At 43.2% G+C, this 11,107-nt stretch overlaps 1 protein-coding gene across 1 annotated transcript; it reads right to left on the minus strand.

Annotated features, from left to right (window-relative positions):
- Window positions 1-4,878: 4,878 nt before the first annotated feature.
- TMEM177 (transmembrane protein 177) lies at window positions 4,879-5,933 on the minus strand (the record flags this gene model as incomplete). Its single annotated transcript, XM_082484207.1, has 1 exon — window positions 4,879-5,933. The coding sequence occupies one exon, from the start codon at window positions 5,931-5,933 to the stop codon at window positions 4,998-5,000; it is 936 nt and encodes a 311-aa protein (XP_082340333.1). The 3' UTR covers window positions 4,879-4,997.
- Between the last annotated feature and the right edge of the window lie 5,174 nt (window positions 5,934-11,107).

Raw genomic sequence — 11,107 nt, forward strand, 5'->3', positions numbered from 1 at the left:
AATATGCTTAATTACTTCCCTATACAGGAAGCTTGTTGTTATACTATTAGGCAGAGGTCACATCACAGTAGGTACTGCACAAGCATATAGTACCACAAATGGTTCCCGCAGTAAGGAGTACAAAAAGACTAAGGTGGGGGGAAATAAATGTACACCTGGGCTGGCTCTGTTTTCTAAAGAGCATTTCTGGACACAAACTGAGTTTTTAAGAGTGTTCCTTCTCTCAAGATTGGAGACCAGGATACATCATGGCAAACTTGGTCTCACTGAAGAGAGTGAGAGCTCCCAACTGCAGAGACATTTCAGCGTTCATTTCTGTCTATGAAGCTTAAGAGTTTGGCTTGTCCAAAAAATCCCCTCTTTTCCAGATAGGAAAGAGAGATTGATTTCTAGCCAAATTTTAGTAATTTTCTCCACTTTACAGATTTGGCAGTTTGAGTAGCTTGAATATACTCACTTCAGCTAAACAAATTGATATATTCTCAGTGAAAAAGCAGCCCAGCAAAACATCCATAAGCTATTCTTCAGCTCCTTCAGATTTAACTTGTCTAACATACCAATTCCTAGAGGATAATTACATTGTTTTACTGTTCTTAAGTCTAGTTTTGATAACAACCAAATTCAGCTTCTCTCTCTTCCTGACAGCGTTCTCCTTATTCTGAGATCTTAATTATGTCTTCCTACATCAGCATTCCTCTGCTTACCAGTGTGTTCTGCCTTTCAGTTATATACACTTCCAGCTGAGATGAATGAAATCAAGGAGGAACTGGTGCATGCATGGATGGCAGGTTGTCTGCAACTTAATCATTTTTATATTCAATCTAATCACACCTGCTACATGAAGCTTTTAATGAACACGAGCGGATAACAGTTGCAGGATATGGCCCACATACTTGTCTCAGTGTCTGTAGCTTGCTAGGAATTGCATTTCCACATAGTGGAGATGCCTACAGTTGTTTTAATGATGCCCACAACGACTGCATATAGCAGTAGTCACTCTGGGATGGATTCTCTGCATTTCTTCCTTTAATGAAAGCTGCCTGTGATTCAGTCATGATGACTTGATTCATACATTTTAATTCACTCCCACCCAAGCCACACTGTCACAGTGGTTGTTTCACAACTGCTATGGCCAAGGGCAACAATGACAGCAGTAGGCTCAGTTTCCAGCATCACCTCTCCCAACACCACCAACTTACCCCGTAGGGCAACAAGTTCCACAGCTTTGCAGTCAACTCTCTTACCATCTTACTGCCAGGTTCTGAAAACCACTTTAATGTGAAAAGGGGTGATAACAGTGCTCCACTGTAATAAAAAGTGCTGTTTTCTAAAGGACCGCTACACTTCAACTGAAGCCCTTGTGGCAATACCACAGGGGACATTCTTTACTCACATGCCACCTGGGTGGAGATTTCTCTCTTGGAAGTCACCTCTGAAGCTCCTTTTTCCTGTAACCTGCAAGAGGAGCCAGATACCCAGAGCAGCTGATTCAGAAATTACTTTAAATCAATTTCTACAGTTTGTTTGTCATCAAGAAAACTGCCTGGCTCTCAGTCTTGCTCTATTTCTGACAGTTTTATGGTTTTGACCATTAAACAAGCTAAAGGCATCTCCATGACAAGAAACCACAATTTTTAGGATAGGGAAACAAGCATGCGAGCCAGACCCTGCATTTCTTGCACACCCGTGGAAATTCTGAGGAAGCACCTAGGTGGCTCTTGTCTCTTCAAGCACTATCCACTAAAGCTTTATGTAGCAGCAGCATTACATTTATATAAAAATTAAGTTACAAGGATCATTTTCTCTTCAGTTATCTAGAAAATTCAGGATAGTAATATAAATAAGCCAGTGAAGGAAATCCCTCTTTAAACTAGATGGTGTAAAAATTTAAACTAGCAACTCATTTTGGTCATTTGCAACTCATACTTCATCCTTTAATCACTTGACCAGACAGAGCGCGCTTCATTTTTGTAGAAAATATCCATTTTTACGAGAGTTTGTTGTTTCCTTCACACCTTTGGTTTTACAGTTTATTGCCCTAGACTTCTTACATCCTCATCTCCTAGAAATTCCTTGTGCTGAACATTTTCTGTTGCTGTTCTACCGAAAAAATTGTGCGAAGTCTGCCTCATTTGAGTAGTGTAAGAGAAGCCAGTTGCTACTAAAACAAGTTTTCTGAACTCCTCAGAGTTTCAGCTTCAGAGCTGGGGGAAATAAGGCTGTTCACTGACACTGTTTACAAACTGATTCACTTGGGTTCTCCTGGGCCACTGAACGAACTTGCCTTTCCACATCAGACTGTTCTTAGCACAGAAGAGCATGATCAATCAATGTTTTCACCTTTAATTCTGGGGTGCTTGCTTCTATTGTATTCGCAAAACTAGACCATTTCTGTCACCAGTACGTGGAGCTCCTACTTGATTTCACTGGAAGTTCCACCAGCAGAAAAACATTTGTAATATTGTAAGATCTTGCATGAGTATTTTCATGGCCATATATTTGAGTTGTGCTATTCTTACTTGCTAAATAGCATGGGTGATCTTGCCAGCAACAATTACCTGGGAACACACACATGATACAAACCTTCTCCAGGACAACCCACACACACATTCCCAAAGTTCAGGGAAATCTTAATTAGCAGTTGTGATATCAACTCCCATTTCCCTTATATTGACAGCACTATGCTTCCAGATTACACAGGGGGTGACAAAAGGGGCTTGACTATATAGAGACAGGTGTGTAAGCCCTTGGCAAAGAACATCTCTGTGGAAGGCAAGGGCATATGTCTTAATACTAGCCAGCCCTTCCTTACTAACACCAATATGCCACAGCAAGTTCAAAGAAGGGTAAATCAGACACAGCACTTAGAGATACATGGAGCTTCTTGGAGAATCCAGCTGTAAAAGCAAAGCAGAGTGCACAACTGCAAAACCCATTAGCATCACCGAGGCTTTACAACCAGAGAATGTTAAATAACAGCACTAGCTGCAGGCACCTTGATGAAAAGCAGCAGTAAGGAGTGGTAAGAGGCAAGCAGATTTCTTTAATTTAATTTTGTTTAAACTGCTACTTGTTGTAAATCTCAAAGAAGGCCTCTGTTTCCTCTCTGCACTCTTTATGCAGTAGCAGCTCCTTAAACCACATAAAACAAGTGGGCCAAGTTCTGAGAACATTTAATGGAGTTTAGACTTGTCTGAAGGAGTAATACAAGGATGAATTGAAGTCACAGCCTATATAAAACAGGAGTTATATTCTAATCTTGAGCCACTACATCACTCAGCCAAAAAAACCTCTATCTTGACCCGTTATATTGGATTTACCTGGAAGAGAAGTCAAATAAAATTTAGCCTGAAGCTTTGAAAGCTCCCTGCCTAAAGGTGAAGTCTCCTTTTATTCCACAGACTAGGAGATTTTGTCAAATTCTTTCACGAAGGTCACAAGAAAAATAACCTCAGGCCCTATAGCCAGAAAGCACCTAAGAGGCATCTCATGACTTGATTCTTCAAGGACAAGTGCAAGTGATAGGTGGTGGTCCAGAAAAACTTGACACAGATTACTTCAGCAGAAATCCAAACATCTTATATATATAGCTTCAGCAACGTAAAGCAACACCAGTGCCTCAGCAGCCAGTATATCAACTTTATGTCACTGCGTGATTCAAAGGGAAAACAGAACTCAGTAATGCTTTGAGCAAACACAGCCATGACAGTTATTATTGTAGCAGATGAAGCAAACACAGCCATGACAGTTATTATTGTAGCAGATGAAAAAAGGTGAAACCAGGGCAGACAGGACACTCGGCACATCTGTGACTGAGAAGATACAAAATAATAGAAATTTCCAGTAAGAATGACAGCAGAGAACTGCTGTGATGCTACCAGGGAGGGCTACTGGAATGGCTGCAATAGAAACACAGAAAAGAGGGAATTACAAACTTTGAGAATTATCATCTTGGACATCACATAAAAGCTTCAAGGTGAGGCTATAGTGGAAAGTTTACTGCCTGTGCACTGAAGACCTTTCCAGAGGATTAGTAATCCTGGGCAAAGCTCGGTTCTGCCAGACAAAATCTTCTTAGGCTAGTCTGAAACGGGAGAATAATTTCCTTTGGCAAGTCTTCATCACAGACCTCACCAGTTTCTGCACTAAACACCAGACTTATTTTATACATTGCCTTCTTTGACATATAAGGTTACATACATCTATATGTATTTTTAAATTAAACAAAAATTCTACCAAAGCAAACAGAATACCCTTTCCTGAACATGCTTATCCCACCTGGGAGAAACCAACCAACCCATGACAGTCATGTTACATACCACCACTGCTGGGAAACATTCATGATATACATGCTACAGTCACCATGTCATGTAGAGAGCAGAACCAGATTTAAGCAAAACAATGCAGGTGCTGGTAATAATCCAGCTGTATTAGTATGGACTGCAGCATAACTAGTGTGCCCTACTGAGGCATGGTGATTGCAGCATAACAATTTACACAGCCCAAGAACCTACATTGAACAGAAACATTGTGGCTTGGTATTTATGTAACAGCATGATACAGACTGACCAGTTTTTTAAACGTCTTCAGGTTGTTCCATAGGAGGAACAGAAAACATACATACATACAAACACCCCTGTTTAAATGATAATGCTCCCAAAACTCTCTTTTGGACTTTACCCTCTCCATTTTCCTTACTGCACTGGCAGGACAGCAGAGCAGAGCAGCAGAACTTCCAAATCAGTGTCTGAAAAGTTCCCCTCCTTAGTGGTCTTGCGATTTGAGATGCACGCAGAACAGAGCACTTTTGAAGCGAGTCTTTAATATTTTAAGAGAGAATTCTTTATTCACAGAATGTGCAATAACTCCTTCCGAACTATATGCAAAAATAAACCCCGCAATTCTAATGAAGATACAGGAAAAAAAAAAAAAAAGCAGCACAGCAGTGTTCCAAGAGAATATATAATTCACAAGTTTAAAATTCAAGCACTCCCTTCCTATGCCTGGAGCTCTCTTAAAATATTAACAATCAAATCTCTTCGGTAAGTGTATGGGGTGTACTTTATTCTGAACCAGTGCCTTGGGAAAAGGTTACCACTTGGGGAATACATTTTCGTCCCTTGTTTGCCCATCAGACCACGAAGAATCCTGTTGCGGGACAAGATTTTATCATAAAATTCAACCCCACCTCTGGCGTAGTCTTTGGAAACAGTAGCTGCCTTTCTGTCAGCCTTGCAGTCTAGGTGATAGGTCACAGCGTCGTAAGAAACGTAATAGCACATTAGTCCACCAGCTGCAGTTATGAGGTTACAGATGCTGCGAAGTATCAAGGGGCCAGGAGATAAACCCAGAAGTAGCTTTATACCTTTCCCACAGAGAAATGTACCAGCTAAGCAAGTTGGAGCTACAACTGCACTCACTAAAGGACTGCTGTTCTGCAAATACACAACTTCTCTGGCAATGGCAAACTTCTGAGCTTTAAGTGAAAATGTCAGAGCTTCTTTCAAAGCAACACCTTCGTTGCTCTCCCAGTCTACTTCCTTACCATTGATCACAACAATATGGTTGACTATTCCTTTTTTATCCTCAGCTGTGCTATCAAAGTTAGGTGGGATCCCCACCAAAGAGCCTGCGGGCAGCCAGGGGATTCCAGCACCCACAGGGTGGAAGCCAGAAGCTGCAAAGGCTCGATAGGAGTCAGTGGACTTCACATCAGTATCTTGAAGGACATCCTGAAAGACACCACAGAGCCTCTGTGAAAGCTTGGCTGGCTGCCCCTCTGACCAGCACTCATGCAACAGTTTGAATGTCTGCTCAGGAAACACATGATAGGAAAGGTCAGCGCCAAACAGTCCCACACAAGAAACGGCCAACAAAGTGATCTTGCGCTTCTTTAACCACACAGATGCCTTCCGCAGGAACTGCACTGCCATAGTCAAATCCTAACCTGTTTATAACACAAAATCAGGAATTAAAATGTGCATAAATGGGTGTCTCATTTCTGTAGCATTTAAAAAAAGAAAGCAAAAAACATGAGAAGCAGCAGAGCACAATAACCAAAGAAACATTCTCTCTTTTACATTAACAAAACACAAAATACCTTTACAGTGAGAGTGATATTCGCTACTTTTTGGGCCTTGGAACATAGGACGATTAATGAGAAGAATTAACTTCTCCCTCTCCTCCAGTAAATCAATTTACCGCAATAAAGACAATAATAAAGCCACCATAGTTTCTCCTTCCCCCAGCAATCAATACGCATTCTGTATTTACCCAACCTACTTGTGTAGTCCTTGCCAGCACAATCCTACTGTTGCACTCGACTACAGACACAGATGACAGCTATTAAGGCCAGAAAGAGCCAATAATTAGATTAATAATATGCTAACCTCCTCTACAGTATAGCTCCAAAAAATTTAATCAGTAACCTCAATAATAAATTCCATAACTTGAGGTTGACTACAACTTCCAAAATAGGATCACATTTTGATTTGAAAACTTCAGCAGACAGAATTTTCCTTTAAAGTTTGTTCTAGTGGATAGTCAACCTCACTATTAAAACAACTATTAAAACCACTATTCGTTCTAGCTTACTCAGCGTAAAGCTATTTTCAGAAAGCAGCATGCTTTCAGCGGCTACTTTTAAAAATTTGTCTCTGAAATAATTTCTCTGACAACTACGTGCAATCCAGAGCAGAAACTGGAACAGAAATTGTTTCAGGGCAGACAACTATGTTGTGACTCTTTAAATAAGCAGATAAACTTAAAAAATTTCCAACCTGCCAACTCCTTCAGTTCAAGAGTCCTGCTTCCCTTGGGGAGTATCAGTTCCTTTTACAGTCCAAGTCATAGGATGTGCTCTGCCCAAGAAAGCTCCAATCTCTCAAAAAATCCCATTGGCTACAGAATTCTCCCTTAAAATGATGCTACTATAAAGACATAAAAGTGAATTAGGCACCTAAATCCAACAGACATCAGTGAAAATTGGATACCCATTTCCATTTGCATCTTGCAATGTCTTTTCTCTCAGGCTTTTAACACATGAGCTTCAGAGAATCTTGCTGCAGCTGTTGAAGACATTAGTATTTCCAGCTGTCCTTACAGGAAGCCGAGGTGGCAGAAGGAAACCGTGCTTTGATAAAACAACCAAGGTCTTAGTGTAGAGTACCATCAGAGGTGGGTTTCAGCTATGCTGCTGGGCTTTGTACTGCAGCAGCTGAAACACAGACATATGCTTTCTTCTACCACTCACGCTGAACAAGAACCTCCTGCAGAGGGGCAGAGTGGACAACTGGTGGCTGTAACATCATAAAACAGCACTGCACGACATGCCAGGATACACCGGTCATGATCAACAGCAAATTACTATTAACCACAGGGATACAGAAAGGGATTAAATTAAAGGTGGTGTTTTAATGATATGTTATTACTACTCCTTCCTATGAAGCTCTTTCAGACTATAAATTCACCAGGGGAAGAATAATCTTATTTAATCTTTCTACTGTGCTGAACACACACTGAGTGCTTAATAAAAACAATGATGCATGTAAGTATACAATAATTTAATGTGTATTTCTTAGTGTAATAAGTGGTGGTATTCTTTCATTCTGCTGAAGACTGGAGGTGGTGATTTGTCTGACAAAATTGTTTAAGAAAAACACGCTAAAGAGCCAAGAGCTTGGATGAAACCCAATTTTGGGAGAAAATATCCTTGATAATAGAGCTAAAAACCAGAAAATGGTAATACTAAACCCAAATGACCTCTTTGAAGTTAGTGACCTCTTAGCAAATCTGGTAGTCTAGATCTGATTGAAAAGGTCACGTCACTGGGGGGGGGGAGGGGAAGCACTTCTAAGGGGATGATTGTATGAAGACTATCACTTGATCCACACGTGAAGCTGAACCAAGGCCTCCCCAAGTCTCTCCTGCTCCTGTGAGAGAGAGCCCTCTCATTCGGGCTGGCTAACAGATCTTTTTAAGATTAGGAGCACTGGAAGGAGAAACCACACCAGTGTGGGGAAGGACAGACCATACTGAAAACCAGTCCACTCTCCTTTCTTGCATGACCAAACGGTGCTTGCCAAAAACATGGGAGGCTGAATACTCCTCCCAGTCAGCGACTCAGGATGCTGGGAAGCACACCGGGACACAACCACGGGTGACCACAGGAAAGCGGGGCAGGAAGCACTGTGCTTCCACTGCTTCTCAACAGCCATCATGGCAGGATACACCTCAGTGCATCCACACTAACATTTTGGTGGCTTTAGTCATAAAAATGGTAGCAGTCACTAAGTATTTTTTTTTTTAAATTATCCTTGGTGCAGGCATGGTTTCAAACCTTTGTGGACAAACCCCCTCGCAGCCCAGGCTGTGTTCTTGACTGGATTACACTCAACAGTCCTGCCACACACCTAACACAAGAACAAGCAGGGAATGCCACAGCGTATTCATTTCCTCATGACAGTCAATACTCACGACAATAAAAGCAAACTTGCCTTCGACACCTTTTAGCATTTGTGCTTCCAAATCTCCCCCGAGGGTCAGCCCAGATGCCCATCTCCTGCAGAAAACCCCACTGCAGCCCTAACCGCGTATGGCATCTTTATTTTTATTCATAAACTTGGTGCCATTTATGTACAAGGAAGGCAACCGGAAACTACAAAGCAATTTACACAGCCCATATCCTGCAAACTTAATCATTTACTTAGTTCCCATAAAGCCACAACAGCATTTGTAAAGGTGGTCTCCCACAAACGCTGAAATACTATTTATCTCCGTGGTGTTACGGGTGCTCATTCTCACTTAAGTCTGCGGATTTTAATAGCTGAAGTTCAAACCAGGGATATCTAGGCAGGTCCTAACACTGGAATACATTTATTTTTTTCTAATAAATAGGAAGGGAAAGCCCAACTTAAACCAGGACGAACCAGGAAACAGGGGGAGGGCTGGACCCGCCTCCAGGGCTTCGGATTTCAAGATTCCCTTGTCGAAAAATAAAAATATAAGGGGGGGGGGGGCTAAAAACGGCTTTACGCGAAGGGCGGGCGAGGCCCCGACTGGCCCCAGGCCCAGCGTTCCCCGTCCCGCTCTTTCCCTCCCCTCCCCGCCATGCCGGGGGCGCTGAGGGCCGGCTCCAGCGGGTCTCTTGCCTCAGACCGACCTAGCCTCCCTCCCGTCCGGCTCCCGCACCTACCGAGGCTCCCCGCGCTGCAACCCAGGCGGGGCTCCGGCGGACCAGCCGCCTCCCCGCTGCCGGGCGGCGGGCGGAAGGGGCGGGCGGCGGCGCCATGGTGGGGCGGAGGGTGTGGATGCTCCCCCGCAGCGAGGACATGCGGTGGTTAGATTCTCCGCGTGGGTGACCCATACCCTCGAATAAATAGGCGGCAGAAATCTCCCAAGAGGGGAAATCCCATCCCTAATAGGAAAATAATACACGGGCGCTGTGAGGAAGCCCTGGCACGGCCTGCCCTTTCTTTGGCAGCGCTGCTGCGCTGTGGTGAGGAGGGCAGTGGGTGCGGGAGCAGTACCCTTTGGTGGGCACTGGCCTCCTCGGGCACGGCTCCATTGCGTCCAGCCTTGCCCCTGGCTTGTGCAGTCCTTGCAAAAAAAGGACAGCTTTGGGCCAGCTTACGATTTGATTCGGGTAGTGGGTAGTAGATGATTGGTTTTGCCTCATCACGTAGGAGAGGTGCGCATTGGCGCTCGATGGTTGTTTTAAAATGTCCCTTCGCACCAGGCAGTCTTGAGGTAACCATTTTTCACAATCCAGGTGGAAGTAGCGCTTTGTAGTGGGTTGAGAGAAATAAAAGCAAGTCACGGTTATTATCTACTTAGATTAATTTTGACAGATCTATCTTTCTTTGTAGCCACCCTGACGGGCACTTCTCACCAGTGAAGGTTCAGCTCCTAGGCCTTTTGGCTTCAGATTTGCTTTCACATAAAAGGATTAAGATTGCAAACTGGATACTTGGGAATTTTCATTCAAACTCAGGTCTTCCTCCAGGACTTAAGTGGACGCATCCCAATGAAGATATTTATCTGATCCTTTTCCTCCTAGATGATATCTTGCATTTTAGAAACACTAGCGCTAAAGAGGCCTGGCTAGGCATAGCCAGCATCCCTCCCTGTTGTGAGCAGGGGCTGTTAATGACAGCCTTGGTTTTAACTTCCACTATACGAGTTGGTAATCGCTAAGAAAGCACGCTCCTTCAGGAGAGAGCACAATTCTACCCTTAGGTTATGGTTTTATGTACTATGGCTAGGCAGATGAACGGTTTGCTGCCACTCAAAGGGAGAAGTCCAACCTCCCCCACCTGTCTCCCTCTGAACCACTTTTTGCCAAATTTGGCACCCGTCAGACCCTCTTGTGCACTGCTTTTACCTCACTATCAGCAGAAAACATAGTAACAGAGAAAAAAGGAATCATTTTCTACTGGGTTAGAAAGCTGAGTGGGATCATTGAAAAGTCTGAAAAGTGCCAGGGCTGTAACAAGATGGGAGGCAGCCAGAAAAAAGGGAGAGGAGAGCTTCACCTCCCCCTTCATATCAGCAGAGAGCTGTAGTAGCTATGGGTCTGCTGCCTCAGTGCATAGCTTCATCATCTGCCAAAACTTATAATTTTTAAGTTGGCATTGATACTCGTACTTCATGCAGACATGCAAAGAAAAAGTGCATGCAGGTGATGATGGACAACTGGAGAGCAGACTTCTCTCTAACGGAAACACACAGTGTCATGATGGATTTTGAAAACTCAAGAGGCTGGCACAGCATTGGATTTCCACTGTGGTTTCTCTTAAGAGCTTTATAATAAAAATGATTGTTAAAAGTAGAGACCCTAACTTTACTAGTGCCCATGTTGGTATGATTCTGGTTTTAAGAAGCAGCTGTTACAGCAAGGGAGGTGAAAGAAGACTGAAGCGCACCCTATTTCTGTTGCATAGGCACATCGTATAGTCAGGGATCAAGGGACATAGACCACTTTTAAATTAGCCTGCTAGGTGGTGCTGTAGGACATACTCTAAGTTACTCATTCAAAAATATGTTACAGTTCTGTCTGATGTTTTACCAGAAGACATATAGGTGCCTGCCTCTCTAACTTACAATTTTA

Source organism: Vanellus vanellus (assembly GCF_965231255.1).
Source record: "Vanellus vanellus genome assembly, chromosome: 5".
NCBI classification, from domain to species: Eukaryota; Metazoa; Chordata; class Aves; order Charadriiformes; family Charadriidae; genus Vanellus; species Vanellus vanellus.